We start from the raw sequence: 22438 nt of genomic DNA on the forward strand, positions 1-22438 counted from the left end.
TTCATATGATGTCTAGTTGGGCCTACATGAACTCATTTTCATTTGGACATCTATAATTGCCACCAGGGCAGCCATTTTGAAAATTTTGTTATCACCAATTTTCCTAAATGGATTGTCATATTCAACATGGGGGTTTAATTGAAAGACTTCTTATGATGTCGAGTTGGTCCAATATGAAAATGGTGCCAAACCAATATCCATTATGTACACCAGAACAGCTTCTTTAAAATCTTGTTGTTGCTACTCCTCCACATTGGAAAGTCATATTGGCATGGGGTTTCCACCAGAAAGGTTCTTATGATGGTTCATTGTTCCTAAATGAAAAGGATGCCTCCCATATGGCTGGCACAGTAGCCATCTTGAAAATCTTGTTATTTCTACTCTTGAATGGAAAGCTAATATCAGTATGGGGTTTTCACCAGAAGACTTATACAATGTTGCACTTTGGATCCTGATGTCACATGCATGTCCCCTCTCCTCCAAATCTTGGAGATACACATTTTAAAGTTTACAGTTCTTAATGTACTAGTAATGCTAAAGACACTGAAATAATCTTATATGCTTTGATAATTTTGCCACCTTAACTTCATTATCTGCACTATATATTCATCTTTTCCTTGGACACTTACATTATTGTAATAAACATTTCACACAATGCTCAAGTAACTCATCAAAAGCATTAACATGTTTAAATATCTGATTCACCTGAAATTAGTTGCACTATGGAATATTCTATTCCAGAGCATGCTCTCATTTACCTTCAGTGTTCACTTGGCGTCTACCAACATGTATTATAATCATTCCATTATTTCTGGGTTTTTAAAAACATACTAATTTATTAGTGAAATGACCAATTGTATATTTTCTTAAATAAAGTCCATTTTGTCATTCACTTTTAAAATAAATTAGATCTTCACTATATGTGGGCATTTGACCTTGAAAATACATCACACTAGTGGATATTAAAGACTACATTGCAATTTGCAGACTATACCAAAGATGTTGAATCTTTTGGTTGCCAAATATATTTTTTTTTAAATTGATATCAGTTGCCATCTTACAGTTTTTTTAAACTTCTAGCAACTTTGCTAATGTCACAATAGATGTTGATGGATGTGCACTAATAAAAAGTAGTAGGCTTATTTTTCAATTATTTTTTTCTTGAGAATAAGAAACAAATCCAGGGATTACAGAGCAGTCAAGATTTGGGTGACATGGGAAAAAATTACTGGAAACCCACAACCCCATGCTCAAGGTGCTTATGGTGTCTAGTTGCTCTTAAATAAAATTTTTATCATTTTGATCATGACAAAACCTATCTTGAAAATCTTGTATCCTTGATGGAAAGGCATAACAAAGAATTTTCACCTGTACGATGTCTACTTGGTATTAAATGAAAATTGTGCTTATCTTATTATCCATTATGGCCATCATGACAACCATCTTGAAAATCTTGTTATTGCTACTTCTAAAGGGAAAGTCATATGAATATAGGCTTTGCACCAGGAAATTTGCTATGCTATCGAGTTGGTCATAAATGAAATTGGTGCTAATCTGACCTCAAATGTGGCAGCCACAGTGAACATAACTGAAAATCTTGTCACTTATTCTTCTGAATGGATGGTCATATCAACATGGAATTTTCACTGAAGTCTTCTAATGGTGTCCATATTGTCCTTAACCAAAATGCTGCCTGTCTTAACATACACCACAGCTGCCACAGTGACTGATTTTTGAACATTTTATGGCTGAAGAATCTCCGAGATGGTTTCAGTACTTAGCAGTTATGAAGTAAAAGTGGTGTTATCATGAATTGCTGGAAATCTTTTCAGACAGTAGAGCATCAGTCCCATCAAGGGACTCTTGTTCATTTTTTTTTTGCACATTTGTTTACTTCTTGGACACAGTAGGTATTTTATCTGTATTCATATCTAGATAACTGACTAGATTTTCAGGTTGCAGACATTTGTGTTTTATTTGTCATTTGCACAATTTTGTCACTTTTGTGACTTTATTAAGCAAAACAGCTTGGTAATCACAGTTTAGAAAAAATCTTGAGAGGTAGACAATTGAACTTTGGCATGCATATTTATATATTTAAATACACCACTGGTTAATTTTGTCTTGCCTTTAAAGCAGTTTTTACACACTCTCTTTTCAGATTTCAATCTTTGGAAAGTGGGACTTTTGTTCTGCATTTATACAGACACAAATCTAGTTAATAGTAATGTAATAATAACTAGATCTATTAGTTGTTGTTTTACATAATAATATTTCTGCTGTAGAATAACTACATATTTCTTTTGAAAACTCACCTGATAATAACATTAGCTTTTTTATAAGAATAATGCCCATTACATGCTTTATATTGGTGTCAGTCCATTGTCTTCTTTATTTGCAGACTGTGATAGAAGCTGTTTTGGCTGCAGAAGATATTGATGCAGAAGATAATACTGGCAGGTGAATTACTTACTTTTTTCTTGTTATATAGCAGTGGGTCTATTAAAGAACCCCCTCTCCATATGTTCTTCTGTCCATCCACCCAATACACAGTCTTGTGAATGCAATCACTTCTGCAAATTTTGACACATTGCCATGAAACTTGGTAAGTATGATGGCCATCTCTTAAATGGGAAAATTTGTATTGAGTATCCTAGCATGAAGACCTTTAGGATTTATACAACAGATGCTGATCTGCTATTGGCTATAATTACAAATAGAAAAACCACACTTTTCTAAGGAAAAACACCAGAACTGTTTCAAGTATCCCATTGAATCTTGGTACACATATTAGGCATTTGGCCCAGCTATTCCTTTTATGAGTCAAAATTCTTCATTTTCAGTATTTTTAATGTTTGGGGTTTGCTTCTGTTTGTCCGTCCAATAATTTTCCACGTTCATTTCTGTGGCAAAACCCCAATACCATTTCAGCTATTTAAGTGAAAGTTGTTACACATAGTAGACGAGATTTTGTTTTTTGATATTCATAATTCTTACTTTCAATAATTGTATTTATCCCTTTCTTTGTTCATCCACTATCATAAACATTTTAGTTTCCAGTGCTAATATTATGGAATAAAAGGCAATTACACATAAATGTACTTGTATAGTTACCGGTCAAAATTCCCTCTTATCACAAGCCAGTATCAGGGTTTTAATGATTAACTGGCCTTTACTGCTGTCGCAAAACGAAAGACATATTCGCCAACTATTGACATAGGAGACGCCGAAACATCAAGCTTTCCATTGTGTCGAAAGTTATGATGTTTGTTCAGCTAAAACACAAAACTAAAATTGATTAATGTTGATCTTAGTTGATCTATATGAGAATTTTAGCCTTTATTATTACCACTCTTCATAAACATGTAATTATGATGGTTATATGCCTTGTACAATTAAACGTGCTTACCTTTTTAAAAATTTTACTTCAATTGGTAGGTTTGCTTATATCATTGAAAATGAGTAACTCATGAGTGTGTGATTCATTGTAAATGAAAGCTATTAAGGACTGGCTGAAATTTTATCTAGAAGAATGCAATTTAGTTGAAACAATGAATAAAGCAAAATCTGCATCTAATATGTTTGGGAATAAGTAAGGATTTAAGTGACGCTATGCACACTTTGCACTGTGTAAGTAATGTACATTATAGTTCAGCATAGTCTCCCTGGTAAACTCAACTGGCCCATGAATTATGAAGTCTGTATTTACCTTTAGTTAACTTCATGTTGGAGAAATCAGAAAATATGCACATGCAAAATAATAACAAGTTTAATCATGGTACTTATTAACAGATTAATAATTGTCAGGTCACCAAAAGTTACTTTTTTTGACATGCCTGTGTCTTAGGACACGGAAAAAAGTATTGTTTTGTATCCCAAGATACACAACCATTACAGTAGTCAACAAAAAGATCTAAAAACTGTAAAGTTTCGACATTGGCCAGCAGATAAGCCAACCTCTGCTTCTTCCAGGCCATTATTTTTTCCTTAATTATTTGGCTTATATGCTTATATGGTACATTATTTTCTACATGTAGAACAGTGTTTTGAATTTAGCCACTGATTACCAACATCTTTGTATTCAGTGCAGTTCGTTTGGAAAATGAGCAGTGGTACTCGACAATATGAGCTGGTTTGCATTGTAGATATTACTTTTGGTTTTGGCTGAAACGGGTAATATTTGCAACCATTTGTCTAGAGATATCATTGCTGGATGTCATATAATAGTTAGATCATTAGGCATTTAGTAGTCAGAACAGTAGGCATTTCAGTAGTCAGAACAGTAGGCATTTCATTAGTCAGAACAGTAGGCATTTTCAGTAGTCAGAACAGTAGAAATTTCAGTAGTCAGAACAGTAGGCATATTTGATTTAAGATGAGTAAATGCGCATATATGACCTATTTGACTTTTGCTATAGATGATGTCCGATTAGGACTCACATTTACAGTTTTATCAGCGTTGTCATAAATATCCATTAGTATCAGACTCAAAAAAGTTTTTGGTTTAAGAGGTGCATTTAGGAAAATAACTCATTCAAATTTCATGATAAAAAAAGAAACACGTACATGGTGTAGAGCATGAAGAGGCCTTAGAAATTCCTGAATGTATGAGCTTGCTGACATCTAGCACTGGGGCATCATGCAGACATGTAGCATGATGTCCCACCCAGTCCCATTATCCTGACACCAGGTTAACCAGGCCTAACACTAACCTCATAATGTTGAGTGCCACGTGAGGCAGCTGTTAGTACCATTTTTGTAAGTCTTTGGTATGACTCGGCCGCGGATCGAACCCATGACCTTTAACATCCAAGGCAGATGCTCTAACCACTTGGCCACCATGGCCAAATGGGTGCAAGTTCAAATAATATTGTCACACCAGCCAAGTTCAGCTATTGTGGTATGTCCTTGAACAAGGCACTTTACTTGAATTCCTTAGACACTAAATGACCCTCTTGTGTTGCTGTGCTGTAAAGCACCAAAGAAACAAATTCAATTCATTAGAAATGATAAAAAGCAATCATTCATTGTTTCATTCTAGACCATCTTATTCCAATCATGCCTTGACAGAAGAATCTCAGGTCAATTGTATAATTGAAACAATTCAAAACGCAAAATGTAGCAGTTGCTACCAACATGTATCCAAATTTTGATTAAGGAAAAAAATCAATGGATTTGAAAATGGAGGGGCTGTCTGCACACTTGTGAATTCTCATCAATGTATGTACATTGGAGAATCTCAACACATTACACAGAAATGCCTGAATGTATGACGTTGCTAAATAATTAAAAAATATCATAGATGATGTGTACGTTTTCAGTCGTAACAAAATTTTATAAGTATAGAAGGTGATTTATGTGGGATGAGTAAATGTCTCAGATCACTTGTTCTTTGGACAAGTGGCTAAATAAACATTTTTCAGGACTCAGTAAGATGCATTGCCTCAGGAATTAATTTAGTAAATTGTGATCATTCTAATTTCTTTTATTTTAGGCTTGCAGATCATATGAGACGGCTGAACTATAAGCAGTGGATGCAACTTGTGATGGATTTATTCTCCAATTTTCTTGTGATACTTAATAGAGCAAAGGTAACATTTCCTTTTTGGAAAAAGAAAAAGAAACTTTGAAGTGTTTTATATGCAGATATAGATAGATTGATAAAGAGAGACAGACATGTAAAGACAGTAAAACATAAAAATGATTTTCAGATTTTTCATGTGCAGACATAACCTGGATGTAGATAAATCTTTTTAATATGAAACAGTCTTGTATCTCTGTGACCAAAGGCTAGTAATAGTATTTAATTTAGTGTTTGACCTTTGTCCTTGATTGAGGGTATACTTTTTTCTACCTGATTATTTTCATGTTTTGCCTGTCTGATTTTTGTCATGATTATAAATAGGAAACAAGATGTTTACTAAAATTTAAGTTCAAGGCCTAACTTTGCTTAAGAGTTTGTGAAATTGTTCATTAGATTTTGGAAAATCTATAGAATCACAGCTCAAGTGAAATATTGTATAAAAGATTTGGTAAACAAATATTGTATAAAAGATATGGTAAACAAATATTCATTCTTGTTTCATATATCCTTGGGAATTTATGATCAGAGTTTGTAGTTGTCTTCAGGTATAATTTGATTATTGTTTTTGAATTATTTATGGAATTACAAAGTGTTTATTGTCTTTTTGGACTGCAACATTTCTTTGGGATTATTTAGAACTCATTCAGAGACATTCCAAGTTATATCCTTGTGACACATCAAGATATTCAAGATTCATGGTACAGCAGGATATTTGAGACTGTTGCTTTTCTTTTTCGACTTGCAATAGAACATTTAGGATTATTTCAAATTTAATTCACAATACTGTGTCTTTTGAATTTTCACCTTGTATTCTTGGGAAATAAATTATTTGTTGATTTTATTAAACATATTGATTTTGCTTCTTTCAGTTTCTTTGTTTAAGACCATTAGCCATAACAATAGCCAATATATATTTCCCCATTCGTCCATTTATAGATGGGGTGGTTTCTGCAATGAACCTTTTATTTGATGTGGTATCTTTTCTCTCAAACCTTATGTGCCTTACTCTTGGGGTGAGGCAGAAGCCTTTCTGACTTTGGGCTGCTGTATTCATGGTCAAGGTTACTGGAGCTGAAACTTATTTTTCCTTTCTGCTTAATAAATGTTTTCCTTGCTGAATTTTCATAAAATTTAAATGATTGACTGCACATGGACAGTGGCAGCTCCTTGTTGATTCTGAGGCCAAGAGGTTGTTATGTATATTTGTAATGTGTGTTTTGGTCCATAGCTGTAGATTCTGTTTTTAGATAGAGCATCAGATAGGTTGTTTATTAGTTTTATTTTCAGCCTGGATAATGAACCTATTTACAACTTTGGGGTAATTTTCTGATTGGATGGTTGAGTATTGTGACATAGGTCAGGTAAGTCATGTACTGTGAAATAAGTCACATGGATGGTCTGCAACATAGAATTGTAATAGAGTTGTGGAGATGTATGTAAAGAGAGAATTGAACAAATATTCTTATTCCCATTTTCCAGCATTGTTCTTGCTTTAGTTTCAGTCTGCAGATGTAGTTAATGTTGTGTTTAGATTTAATTTGAGAGCTATCATTTATTTAAAGTATTTATTGGAATTGCAAAGTGCTCATATGACTCTCTAAATAGTATTTTGGAAGTATTTTGAATTCATTCAAAGGAGTTCAGAACAATGTCATTGTGATACATCAAGACTGTTGGCACCTCAGCACATTCAAGGCTGTTGGTACATCAGCATGTTCAGAACCTAGAATTCATTTGGAACACTTTATTCTTTTGGACTTGTGATATAACGTTTAGGGTTATTTTGGATTTAATTCATAATCCTGTAAGTTCCTCGTAAATTTTCATTTTATAACTTAGAATTTAAGTTTTACAAAACTTTTTTTTTTCTTGTTTTTTTCTTTCTGCTACTTAGTTTAAAACCATAGAGTCATAACAAGGCAAAAGGTAATGGTTACCAGAGCCATCATGGTAATGTTTTTAGTGTCTGCTTGGTAAGTAAAGTTTCATGGACCCAGTCAAGCTTCATAGGATATCTATACTGAGGCAAAAACATCTCTACATCAGTCTCTCTGGCCCAAAAGTCAAGGTCATTGGAACTATAACTGCCATTTAGGTTATGATAAGTGTACTTTTGTAATGTGTTCTGCATACATTTGTTATCAACTTCATAGTTACATTATAGTTGAGGAAGAGCAGCTTCTGATGAGTCTGTGATTGACATCAAAGATCCAACGATATGAGATTTCAAAGGGCAGTAGATTGACCTGTCCACTCATAAGTACACGAGTTTTATGTGACCTGTCTACTGTTAAGTACATGAGTTTTACGCATAAGAAAATAGAAACATTTAAAAAAAATTATATTATTAATGTAGTATCACATTTAATTGATGAATGTCATATGAAATTTGGTAAATATTCTTTGGTAGGCAATGGTGCTTTACAGTACAGTGCTGGATTCCAGTTCAGACTAAGTCTGTACTGACTGAGGAGATTTCTTATTCATGATTTTCTTGGAAATTTATATTCTCTGTCCTGGAAATATGGTAGGTGTTGCTATTACTAGTGCAGTGGGTGTTGCTATTACTAGTGCAGTGGGTGTTGTTATTACTAGTGCAGTGGGTGGTGCTATTACTAGTGCAGTGGGTGTTGCTATTACTAGTGCAGTGATAAGCTACATAGTAATCTTCTTGTGGTATAACATGTGGACTGATGAATGAACCATTCTGATTGAATGATGAATGAACCACTCTGATTGAATGATGAATGAACTGCTCTGATTGAATGATGAATGAACCACTCTGATTGATTGTTGTTGTTGTTGTGGGGCTTAACGCCATTTTTCAGCACACAATAGGCTATACATGGCGGCCAGTATTATTGGTGGAGGAAGAACCCGGAAAGAACCACCGACCCACAAGAAGCTACTGGCAAGCTTTCTCACATACCCACATTGGCTGAATCCAAGACTCGAACCGCTGCAGACAGAGGTGAGATGGCAGTGTTCCGTAATGGAGAGCGCTTTTGACCACTCGGCCACTTGGGGCCCCCACTCTGATTGAATGATGAATGAACTACTCTGATTGGTAGGTGCAGGAGTTTTCACTTGCAATTACATTGCAATGTTTGATTTAACTGAGGCTGGTTAGAGGTGTTTGACAAAGTTTGAAAAATGCAGGTTTGACATAACACATTGCCGGTTGTTTCTGGCTTTGCAGTAGCTCTTAAGAGAGTTTGGATTTTTGTAGCCAGTGATGTGTATTGTCTGTGTGTCTGTAACAGCATTTTTTGTTATAGTTTCTTTCACACAGCATCCTGTGTGTAATTCATCATTTAAAATGAATTAGGTACTAATGGTGCTTGTCTGACAATTTACTGACTTACACATAGGATAAAATTCTCCATGTTGCATGGAAGGAACTATGATTCCTAGCATAATACCAATTAGCTCAACTTTGTCTGCATGTGCTTGTCTGTCTCTCACCAAATGTTTTGTATGTTGTGTTCTCAATTTGGAAAGACCTTAAGTTGCTTTATGTGTGAATTTTTTGTGTGTTACGTATCTGTTGTTGTTTGATAATAAAACAACTCCATCAGGCACAGCAGAACCGCACCAAGAGTTTCTTCTTTCTAAAAGTAGTTCCTTGCTTGTGACACTATGAATGAAACAACTGGACTTAGATAACCAGACTGAGGTAGGAAAAGTAATGTTAGCAAAACAGCTAGATTTCTCTGTCGCATGGGTGAGAAAGACATTTTTGTTCCTATATAGATGTGACACAGTTTGCTCAAGTAAAAAGGTCATATGGAATGTGCCTATCACACATGTTTGCACTCAGTCACACTGTAGATTACATTTTTATGCCTATCACACATGTTTGCACTCAGTAACGTTGTCGATTACATTTTTATGCTTATGACACCATGAATGTCTGCATTATGTCTTTCAATTTTAGTACTAAAAAGACAGATTTTGCTGGCTTGTAAACACTACATTTTAACAAACTCTTTGTAATAAACTTAACATTTTGCACTCTTTCTAATAAAGTAAATTGTTTCAGAAAATACCATGTATAGCTATATCCATACTGATGGAATGCAACCTTGTTTTGAAACACTATTTCCTAGTGAGCAGTGGGAGAAAAATAATCCAACATATGCACTGTGTTGGGATAGGAGAATCTTACACTAGTACAGATGATGGATTCAGTTAATCCCACACAAGTGTATTTGATGATACAGTATAGATATCACCATGCTTTTTCAGCCAATGGATGTCTACTACAGTTGCAACATATTGTTTATTATCATCCCTGATAGTTCAGTATTTGATTTAAATTGAGAGAAAAATAATCCATCATATACTTGGTAGGGTACAGAGAAATCCATGTGGATCAGAACTTACTGCCATGAAGTTAACAATCAGAATCTCTTTCCTGCCTACAAATGTCTGCCCTCAGGTGGAATTTTGCTGTCCCACACCAGCACATGTTGGATTCTGTCAGCCTTTATGATATTAACATACAGACAGTATCACTTTCCCCATGGTGGCAGTGTCAACAATTTAAATGCTTTTATTTAAATGTCAGATACAGTACTCATAGTGCTATTTGCAAGGGGGCAACATATTCTGTGGAATGTGTTTGTATATATTCCTTATAAACTAGCATGACTATTGTCATTATATTGTGTAAGTATTCAAATTGTCAATTACAGGCATTCCATGGTATAGCTAGTGATGTAATAGGCATAGCAGCAGGAAAAACAAAAGCTCCAGTCACTTCTTCCACAGAAGATGCCATGAATTCATTGGAACAGGCAACTCATCTCAATGTATCAGTGTAAGTAGTTAATTCATCTATTATCCAGTGTAAGTGTGTGTGATTTCAGTCAGTTATGGAAGAAAGATTACTGAATGTATCCATGTAAGTCCAAAAGTTAGACACTTTATTCTGATCATCACTCCAGGATGAGTGTTTGTGATATTGAAAATCCTCTCAGTTCAGTCCTCATAAGGCTGTTCAATTTTTAACATATGTGATACACAGGGATGGTAGCATTTTAAAATTATATGCCTGTGTATTTTGTTTGGTCACACAGACCCTTTGAAAGTGATACAATTGTGTATATAGCTATAAAACTTCATGGGTGTATTTGTTTTGGAGGCATTACTCATGACAGGTAGAAAGAAGTAACAGGGACCCATTTCAGATTCCATTGACTTGAATATGCAGAGATGCCAACCATTCCGATATTCTCAGATTGCACCATTGCAATCACTGTTGTCTTATTCTGACTTTCATGTCATGTACAATTCAGTGTAAGCAAAGCACAGCTTGATCGATGATACATCCAGATCACAGAAACACTTGTAATGCCTGGTAACAGTTCTTTTGTGAAAGCATATCTTAGCATTTGTTTGACAGAAGCAGTTGAATATTGACCAGTCAGAAATATAAGATTAGTGCCCTGATTAACCTGAGAAAGTTCAAGAAAGATGGTGAACAGAAAATGGCCATTGAAGATTGTATGTTGATGAAAAAATGTTAGTTACAGGCATTCTAAATTAGATATGCAAGGCGTCATGATGGGACGATACCATGGCTTTGCTGTCTTCTTTTTTAAAAATAGATTTCATTGTGTCCCAATGGTGGAAAAAATTACTACAAAGCACATTTGAACTAAAAACCACTTTAAATCAATAAGATCTAATGTCTAAGATAAATTATTGGGTAAAAATGTAATCCTATTTTTATGTTTGTATTCTGATGTTTTTTAAAGCTGCGATTCCTATTTCACATTGTTAGCGGTTTGATAATGCATGACCATAGCCATCATTGATCATGGAGTAGCGGATAAGGCGTATCATATGTAATATAACATAGTGAATCCTGTCTTAGCAATTTCCTTGTTAAGACCAATTGTTCATGATGGACAGCATTTATAATAAAAACACCTCTTTGTAGGATGACTAACAAATTTTTTCTTCAGATACATTACCCAGTCATAATACCTAGGAGAACTACAACCACCTTGCAATTCAAGCCCTTCCAAAAAGCTACAAGTTACTTGTCATCATAGGCAGCAGTTAAATAGTGGGATGTCCCCTTGATACAGGAGCTGGTGCCATATTCAGTGAATACTTAAGATTTGGATGATGGGCAGGATAAAGTCTAAGCTATGTACGCAGTGAACAGATTGACATGAAAACCATTGTACATGTCTAGCTTGCCCTGGTTGCCACTCAGGATTACATGTCAGATATGCTTCACTTGAACAGAATGTCAACGGGCTGCAGTACTGGGGACATGTAAGGGGAATATGCAGAAGTGTACCTTGAGGGATGAGGAAGTAATTAGAATGCATACTGAATAATTTACTTTTCTAAGGGAATTACACTACAAAAACTCATCAGCCATGAAGCAATCTAAGTTATCCTTGTCAGTGACTCCATTCGCACTGCTTCAACTGGACATCTTTTTTGGCAGAACCAGTAGGTCTGATTAATCATGGGTTCATTGACAGTCCTTATCTACTATATTTGAGAGTGATCAAGATCAAAGCAAGCCTATTCAAACATCAGAAGAATGGACTAGTTTGTGGACTAAGCTTATTGATCTTTTGGAAGTATTCATATCCCAATCAGGATGTTATGTAATCACTATGGTCCACACCCATTTGGCCAAGCTTCATATCTCTTTGCTAGATGTCAACATGACATGAGAAGACTCTGCCTTCTGAGCTGAGCATCAGTCAATATAGTCTTTCACTTGTTGCCAACAGAGGCTGGAGGTTGAGACTTTACTTCTTGGACCAAACTATAACAGTATGCACTTGTAGGAGGTTCCATCTCAGACAATTGGACAACCTCACTTAGCTCTTACCAGGTGTTCCCTTACAGGTTCATTCTCTGGAGGTCATGGTGTGTAGAGATGCAGGCACACAGGGCTGGGGTGCACATTCCAGGAGGTCAAAGGAATGGACCCACTCAGGATCATCTTTTGGATCCTTGCTGAAAATATTTCATTGGTGGCTGGAAAGGGCATTTCCATTCTATCTGACATCACCACTGTGGTGAATAACCTCAGAAGTCAAGGGGGAGCCAAGTCCCCAGACATTTGTATTCTTCTTTGGGATTTTATAAGACAGTGTCTTTAACAACGACAACCCTTTAAGAAAGTCATACTGCAAGCTTTCTAATTGTATTACCAGACTCACTGCGCTGGAGGAATCATCTAATGGAAATAGAAAGGTTACTTCATTACTCAGTTTTCACTTGCAGATATGCCCACTGGGATTGACCAATAGTGGATGTATTTGCAACAAAGAGGAATGCAAAATTCTCACTTTTGCCCCACCTGTCCCAAATCTGAAGGCCTGGGTGGTTGATGCTCTTTTTATTGATATGAACAGAGTGAATTGAACTGCTTGCCCACCAACACCACAAATTGTGACGGTAATGTAGAAAGCAGGAGAATCAGAGTGTCACTTTATCCTGAAAACTCAAGTGGGAAAAATCATGCATCAGTGACCTCATCGATCTAGAATTAGAAATATGCAGGAAATATTTCCTTAACTGCTCAAGCAACCTTAATGGCAGGCTTGTAATCCCAATCCAGAGCTGTTGAACCTTCATGTCTGGATCATATTAAACAAACAGTCAAGATTAAACAGTTCTTTTAGCAGGTAGTGGAGAGAGTCAAGTTAGATGGCTCTTCACTTTGAAAGCATACAAAGGAAAACAGAATTTTCACAGAATGGTGTGAGCATGTACACACTGCATTGTGGAAGTCATCAGTGATTCACACAGTTAACTTATTACTCTACAGTGAGAAACAGTTGGCTCCAATCATGATTCAAGGCTACTGCTCTATAATCTCCAGCATTGGACAAATCAAATACCTATCCAATCTTTTGTTAAATTTCAATTTCACACGGCATTGGCTCTGGAGAATCTATCATTGGTGCTTACTGACTAAGACACCATTTTAACCATTGTCAAGGGTTTCATTGGTTTACCTCATGTATAAGACCTCCTTGCTATTTGCACTAGCAATGGCAGACAGAATCTGTGAAATGCAAGCTTTATCAGTTGACACAGACTACATGTAATTCTGACAGGATGGGTACGTGTCACTTGTGACAGCCCCTACTTATTTAATAGCTGATAAAAGGCTATCACTCACAGGAATTCAGGCTTTTGTGCTGAAACCCCTGACCATTCTAGACCATTCATCTCAAGGTTATCTGCAGTACCCAATGAGAGGTCTGGAGTGGTACCCTGGAGTGGTACCCAAAAGGCTAAGCCAGTGGGTCGAAGGAGATCCCTCTTCCTCTTACATCTCAGAGAGGAAAATGGTGACATCAGTGCAGGCACTTCAACCTTGATGAAATGGGTTATCAGTTCTATATATTGGAGATTCACCAAGATCAAATGAACTTACAACACATTTTGGCTCATGATGTTAGGGCAGTAGCAACCAGCATTGCATTCAAGTGAAACATTCACTAGCTGTCATTATACATTATGGGTTGGCGGTAAGAGTAAACTTTCTCCAGATTTTATACCTTAGAGATTTTGCATCCCAAAAGGTTCAACATGACCTGTAGGGCCTGATTGACATGGCGTTACAGGTTACCTTCCCAAGTTGTTAGGCAGCTTCCTAAGGAAGTGGCTTCATGACATCTTCTGGATTTGTAGGAAGGAAAAGTTTTCGCTTCACAACCATGCACTAGCATACCGAGTCAATATTTCAACTAGAACATAATCCACATACACCTTCCCAACCTCCTTGCAGTTACATCCATATCAATTTGGCACATGTCTCTAAATCTAGGGGAGATCACTATTTAACTGCCTCCTAAGTGGGCAGATAACTTATAGCTTCTGAGCTAAAATGTTTTAGCCAGGGAGGGCTGTATTTGCAAAGTTGTAGTAGTTCTCTGAGGTATTATGATTGGGGAAGTAGTATCATTGTAAAAAAAATTTTTACTTGAAAAATTCGGGTAACCTATATAAAAAGGCCAAATAGACAGGTTTCAATATATATATATGTGTGTGTGTGTGTGTGTATGTATGTGTGTATATATATATATATATATATATATATATATATATATATATATATATATATATATATATATATTATAATAATAATAGTAATAATGATGAGGACTTTGTATAACGCCTAATCTTTAGAAGCTCTAAGCGCTTTACAAGCTTTAGACAACACCTATAAGATAAAAAACATATATAATGATATGATTACAAAAACAAACACCATGAAATTAGAAAACATAAAAAAAACATGCTGAAAATATTTAAGGTAGGAAACATTATTAGGTCTTTAAGTTTGTTCTTGCAGTCGAAATAAGTGAGTTTTGAGAGCACTCTTGAATGTGATCACTGTGTCTTAGTGTCTAAGTTCAGGGGCTATCCATTCCACGTTGCTGGGCCCTGGTATGCAAAAGAACGCTGTCCATATGACCTTGTTTTCATAGTGGGAATAATTAGAATATGATTGTCAAAAGAGGAGCGTAAGTATCTTGCTGGTGTGTACGCATCGGTGAGGTCGGATATGTATGTTGGACTAGAGTCCATCAGTGAAACGTAGCACAGAGAACAAATTTTGTGTTTGATTCTGGATTGAATGGATAGCCAGTGTATGGTACAGAGCAGCGGGGAGGTGTGCTCTGATCGTGGTACTCTTAAGATTAATCCGAGCAGCTGTGTTTTGAAGTTTTTGGAGTAGATATTGAGATGAACCAGACAGAATTGAGTTACATTAGTCCAGTCTTGAAAGTACTAATGAACACACAAGTGTTTTAGTGGCATCAGCTGAAAGATATTTGTGAATGGAGCTGATGTGTCTCAGCTCAAGATATGCAGCCTTGCATATGTTCATGACATGTTGGTGCAGTGTGAGAGTACTGTCCAGAGTAACACCTAGGCTTCGTACTGATTGTGTGAATTTAATGTTGGTGTTGCTGATATTTATTGTTTGAGGTAAAGGATGTGAATGAGAAAGCCTTGTGTTGTGGCCTCAGAATGGCCTCAGTTTTATCATCATTCATCTGCAGCTTGTTACATGTCATCCATGATTTCACATCAGAAATGCACCTCTCTACACCTTGGGTGGTAGCATCAACTTCAGTTGGGTGGCTAGATTTGTATATTTGGGTGTCATCAGCATACAATTGGTGAGACACTGGATGATGATCTATGACATTTGAGAGCGGCTGAGTGTATAGAATGAAGAGAACTGGTCCAAGAACAGACCCCTGTGGAACACCACAACATAGATCGACTGGGCTGGAGTGTATTCCATTTGCAGACACAATTTGTGTCCTGTTGACCAAGTAGGACTTGAACCACAGTATGGCTGTATCATGAATCTCAAATACATGCTGGAGATGGTGAAGTAATATATCATGGTCTATTGTGTCAAATGCTGCAGACAAATCAAGGAGGGTGAGGACTGTAATCTTTCCACTATCCAACGCAGAGAGAATGTCATTAACTACTTTTAGAAGAGTAGATTCAGTACTGTTGCAAGGGCAATATGCAGATTGTACATTGATATATATATATATATATATATATATATATATATATATATATATATATATATATATATATATATATATATATATATATATATATATATATATATATATATTAAGCTGGATCCTTCTTTTTAGTACTGAAGAGGTAGATGTGATGCTGACAACAGATAATTTCAACAAAGCTACAGCTAGTCTGAGGGAAATGCTGTACTCCATTGGGGACCATGCCCATGACAGATGTGTGAAGGTCATGAATGCTAGAGCAAAGGTAAAATAATATGTGGATAATTGGTTTCCTGTTAAATGGGCCTATTTTTCTTAGTCTTAAACAGAAATTTTGTTTTTACTAATTTAGATGGATTCTTAATATAATCAGGCTTTTTAACAACTTGACTTTGAAAATGAAATACCAAAGATGCATGTGCTGACACCACTTATTGTTCACTGATTAATGTTTCTTCTGGATTAATACCATTTAGTAATTAAGCTAAACTGCAGTTAAAGTATTTTCACCTCCAAGGATAAAGATTGGTATTCACAAAAAGTGAAGTATAGAAAGGAGTACACCAAAATTTGGCCTAGCATTTAGCCATCAAACATTGCACAGTAGTATGCTGCGAATTTTACAGTTGGGAAGGTGCACAAGGGCTGGCATTGTTGCTTACAGTTTACCTGTCATACATGTAGCCTGTAGTAATATTATTATATAGTACATGTATGACAGATAAATTGTAAGCAACGATACAAGCTTCTGTGGGCATGTGGCAGAATGATGTGATAAAGCACACTGCTATAGCACTTCCAGCAGATTTCAGTTTTGGAGTACTTTAAGCCACCTACTCAAGTTCTGCATGCTACCAATGCTGAAGCATTGTTTGTGAGTTTTCTTTTTTTTAACAAATTTACCATAGTCTAATTGAGGAAGTTAAAAACTGCCACAGCATCATATCATGACAAATAGCGTGAAGTTTGTGTATATCAGTAAATTTGTCTGCAAATGAAGTAGTACATGTAATCAGTGTAAATAATAAGTTTTATTTTTATTTTGATTTTGATACAGTGCAGTACTGACCATTGAAGTGGATGGAGTTAGTGTCATGATACAGTTTTTCACTGATTGCATTTAAAATTCACTAATTTTTATCCCACTTTTCACAAATTGCGAGGGTTGGCAGCTCTGGATGCATTATGAATCAAGTAAACATTAAGAAATTTTGAGAGATGGTTAAGCTAGATTTGAGTAGGTGACGTCCAGACCTCTTAATTAGCATCATAGGTTTGTATTTTAGACATAGAATTGGCTAAAGTTGTCATGGCTTTTCCGTTTAAACTTACACCACTCCCTCGATAACTCACGCACATCGGGGTCCAGAAACATGGACCGCACTATAAGTGAGGCGCGAGTTATCGCGGGACCTATGAAATAAGCCCAAAACCAATAAAGTGATTGACGACATAACGGAGAAATAAGGGGGGGGGGTAGGCAGATTATATTGTTGAATACTCACTTTATAATCGTTCTGAGATTAAATGTTAATAAATATCTCTTCATAACGGTGTACTTTATTATTTCGTCATAGGACAACATTAATTTCAGGATAAATTACAGTATATTGAGGCGATCATCGAAAACATTATTCCACGTGGTTTCCGTTCGCTTAACCTGTGTACCACTTCACACATTGTGTACTACGTCACTAATTTTTATGTTGAATTGGATACATTGTAGTTTTATTGTTTGATCCAAATTAGACGTTTTTTTTATATACAAAAGATCGACTCTTTTCGAGAAACAGTGTCAATCGAACGATAGATAGATAAATATTTCTGAATGTGATAGAAGTAAAATGGAAAAAAAAAAAAAAAAAAACAAGGGTTAATCAGTACAGACGTATTTAATTGGTCTACAATTTTAAAACAACGTAAATTAGAACAAGTTAATACTTGCCGTTTGTGCCACGCTTGACAAATATCAATTCACTTTTTGAAAAAATCAGTTATTTTTTTGTGTGTGTGTTACTCCTTGTTTTCTCTGCCGCCGAGCAAAATCCCTCAGATCTCTCAACTGCATGAGCTTTACGTAGTCAACATTTTGGGTCTCCAGCCACCTTATGGCAATATCAAAATATTGGATTGCTTCCTGTGCAGAGGGGTGGGGGGTGCAACATCTGCATCTGCATCACTTTCAACACTTGTTTTACTCCAGTTAGAATCGTCTTCTGCTGCAAATTTGTTCGCTATAGAAATAATTATAGTTTCATCTGACATGTATTCGGCTGTGGGGCAATCATTGTCAGCACAAATCCACTCCTCCATATCATCAAGAGAAATGCCCATCTCAGGACCATGAGTCTGTACGAATTTCTCCCAAACAGCCTTGGCATTAATGACATCAGTTTCACTGAAACATTCGAAGTCACTATCATCGTCGTTGTCTCTGTTACTGTTTTGCTTTATGTCAAAGGCAGCTCCAAGACCCTTAATCCAGCACCCGAGGTCTCTTGTAATCGATTTTTTTTAATACAACAAACACTTCCCCAAGTTGTTGATCAAAACAAAGCCGGCATGTACATGTAATTAGGTTCTCACAGAAGTACTTACGGGTTTCGATGTGACGGTCGATTGACTCTTTTCATGTTTTCAATGAACAGAATATGTTGTGATTATAATGTTTACACTGAAACGGAATTAAAGGATTAGAACGTGACTTTCACATAGGAAGACGTTTAATTGGTGTTTATTTCATTCTCTGTTGCCACCTGTTAGCATTTACCAGAATTTTTCATTGATCGCTATTTCACCAGACTGTTTATTTACAGTATAATGACAACTATTTATCATAAAAACTTACATAATATATGATATCTTTAAACAGAGGTCTCGCTAGGATTTTAAAACTGGGTCTTTCTACCTCTGAAGTCAATCACTAAACATCAGTACATTTTCTCACTCGGCTGCTAGTCAAAGTCTTTGAACTAGCCACCTAGCTGTTGCATCATGTTCTTTTTTTTTTTAATGTACTCTTATAAAATGGTAACAGTACATCAAAGAGTCTTTCAGTCACTGAATTCTGTCATTGTAAATATCAGCACAGTTAACTGATCAACACATTTTCCCACAAAGCAGGTGGCTGAAACAGGACCGGCAAATCTTTGAATTTTCCCGCGCACCTATTACATGCGTATGGAGGACTCCCACCTCAGTGATTTTCTGCGTCCCAGATCAAAAATTGGCATCCAAATACGCGTAATTAAGCATTTTCGAGATCTCTGAAATTAATTCTTCTTTAGAACTTGCAAATTTCAAAATATGGATTATATTTTTACGGGCATTAATCACCATTTTCGATGTTAAAACCATTAATGTATCAAGGTTTAATTTATCAATTCTTATCGTAATTTTTTCATGTTCAGCATATTTTAAAGATATTTTAAATACATTTTATCTGGAAAAAATCGGGAGCCAAGACGGACACTGCGTTATAAGTGGGATCGCGAGTTATCCGGGCGCGAGTTATCGAGGGAGCGGTGTACTTGTTATTTTGGGAAGGCAGTTTTTTTAAATGTATGTCAGGGTACTTTAATTTCATAGCGTTCTTATTAAAATGATAACAAAAATTCTAAATTGCATCCATGGGTGAGTACCTCACATCAAAAGTGCCTTCCTTGGGTCCCAGGCATATTTTACTGGAACAGGCCTCAGCATGTTGCTTCTTTCGTAAGCACAGTCTGTGTGTATGATGTCATTTTCGACTATATGACCTGTGCTATCTGTTCAAGTTCCAGATGTCCTGCTCTACTTGAAATGAAAGTACTTACTCACAGTGAGAACACCCATTCAGATTGAGCCATATAATTAGATACAACCTAATTAGTTTTGGTCACTAGCTGCATTCATAATGTTGCTTTGGATTTGCTGCTTCAGTGTGCATTAACCAATCAGATACAACCTGATTAGTCTTGGTCACTAGCTGCATTCATAATGTTGCTTTGGATTTGCTGCTTCAGTGTGCATTAACCAATCAGATACAACCTAATTAGTCTTGGTCACTAGCTGCATTCATAATGTTGCTTTGGATTTGCTGCTTCAGTGTGCATTAACCAATCAGATACAACCTAATTAGTCTTGGTCACTAGCTGCATTCATAATGTTGCTTTGGATTTGCTGCTTCAGTGTGCATTAACCAATCAGATACAACCTAATTAGTCTTGGTCACTAGCTGCATTCATAATGTTGCTTTGGATTTGCTGCTTCAGTGTGCATTAACCAATCGGATACAGCCTAGCTGCATTCATAATGTTGCTTTGGATTTGCTGCTTCAGTGTGCATTAACCAATCAGATATCACATGTTGTCATCCTCTTCCAATGTCTGCACTAGACAAGATATACACAGGGTCTGAGTATCCAGACTTGAGCAGAAAAATCCCTTTAAAAGTTCAGAACCAGATACACTGTAGAATGTTTCATTTGCATTTTGCAAGGTACCAAAGTATCATAATTTTTCACTGTGGACCAGTTTTCATAGTTTCTCTTGTTGCCCCAAACCAAGAATTTGAAGACCCATAGAAAAATTAGCCACATGTGATGATAACCACCCCCATTTTCTTACTGTGTTTCCTTCCTAGCTATTTGATAACGTCAATAATGTAATCTGGTAATAAAATATATATGTATATGTGTAAATTTTGTTTTAACCCTTAGCAAAAGAAATTATAAAGCACATTTTTCCAATGGACATGTAGGACAAGTTATCTGGTTTTTGTATTTTCCACTCACTGCTTTAAATTCTGTATAAGGATAAAGGGAACGAGAAAAAACATAATGTATTCAAACACTAGTAATACTGAAAATGAAAATAATAATATAACAGATTTTTATTAAAATTAAATTGAATACTATTCAAATTGATCGTTCGTTTGAGTACAAACAACTGTTAAAAAATTTAATCCTCCTGAAAGCACATTTAATTTTAACCATGCATTTTTAATCCAAAAAAAACAAAAAGCCTGTAAAATACTAGCACTGTTAACATAAGACTACATATATACACTATTTACTTAAGCGTATTAACGCTTACATTTCACTGAATTTAGGACAAAGCTACTGTATCAACATAATGTCAATCCACTCTCATGGTGCACACAAATGCTTGTCAAATAAATAATCTCAGATTGCATGATTAAACAAATCTGATCTTCATTCATTGTCCATGAGCTGCAATTATCCATTCAGCTTGAATTGGCTTCATTACTGACTTTGCAAGGTTCACCAATACATTGCCCTGATCATCACCAATAACATCTTCTCTTTCCATAATTATATAAATCAGCTGTGGAAATGTGATTTTAATTTTGTCTGCGTACTCATTATTTATTATCAAGTCTAGTAGTTAAAGTTGGTCGGTATGCTAGGCAAGCAACAACAATGGAGAGATTCCACTGTCTTACAGTATAGTTAGCATTGTCACACTTTGGTGGCATCAGCTTCATTTGATGTTGAGCACTCGGATGAAAACTGAGTAAGTGATTGATCATGACAGATGGTAGCATCATTTTAGTGTTGCTAGCTGCATTGGCTTCCATTGATGCTATTCACTTGGATGAAAACAAGGTCTAAATATTGAATTTGTCAGGTCTTTGCTTTGCACTCATACATGTAGTATTGTTTTAACATTCAAGTGACCATTATATCGGCATTGTTTTGTATTCTTTATTTATGGTATTTGTAGAGATTCAGCAATAAAATCAAAATACCAAATAATATGCAAACTTAGACAGGCAAAACCACAATTTAAGTACACACAAAAATGTCTTTTTTCAACAAATCCATGAAAATTTAGCCTCATGAACATAAATTATACTACAGTATGTGATTCTGAAATTAACAGCCACAGTGAAAGATATGACATGAATACATATATTTAGCCATCAAAGCACACTATGAGACAGCTACCCCCAACAAAAAACAAACAAGTTTATTAAGCAGTAGCAAAGCATTATCTCACATTAACGCTCTTACAAGGGCAGAATCCCTTGTTACTAATTTTCTTGTGGTGCGTAATATTCCAGTTTTTGCTGCCACTGTAGGGAAATAAGTATTCAGTGGAAATATGATATCTATAAAAAATAAATTGACCATTATTTCAAAATGAAATGTCCTTGTTCTTGCGTTATTAAGGGTCCAGTGATCACTCCAAGATACTTGTAAAACATGTTTTATTTGGCTAATTACAGATTTTATTAGGATTTTCATCTTGACAGTTACAGACTTTGGTCCCAAATTACAGTTTTTAGGGATGGTGAATGC

At 35.7% G+C, this 22438-nt stretch overlaps 1 protein-coding gene across 1 annotated transcript in view; it reads left to right on the forward strand.

Annotated features, from left to right (window-relative positions):
* Window positions 1-1850: 1850 nt before the first annotated feature.
* Window positions 1851-22438, forward strand: part of LOC149805341 (vacuolar protein sorting-associated protein 54-like) — a 55821-nt gene continuing 35233 nt past the window's right edge. The window contains exons 1-4 of the mRNA XM_089949338.1: window positions 1851-2460; window positions 5495-5591; window positions 10282-10406; window positions 16267-16399. Coding sequence (XP_089805464.1) covers window positions 2348-2460; window positions 5495-5591; window positions 10282-10406; window positions 16267-16399 — 468 coding nt within the window. The 5' untranslated portion in view covers window positions 1851-2347. The remainder of the gene's footprint in view (window positions 2461-5494; window positions 5592-10281; window positions 10407-16266; window positions 16400-22438) is intronic.

This window comes from Sinohyriopsis cumingii, chromosome 2 (genome assembly GCF_028554795.1).
Source record: "Sinohyriopsis cumingii isolate HCF-2022 chromosome 2, ASM2855479v2, whole genome shotgun sequence".
NCBI lineage: Eukaryota > Metazoa > Mollusca > Bivalvia > Unionida > Unionidae > Sinohyriopsis > Sinohyriopsis cumingii.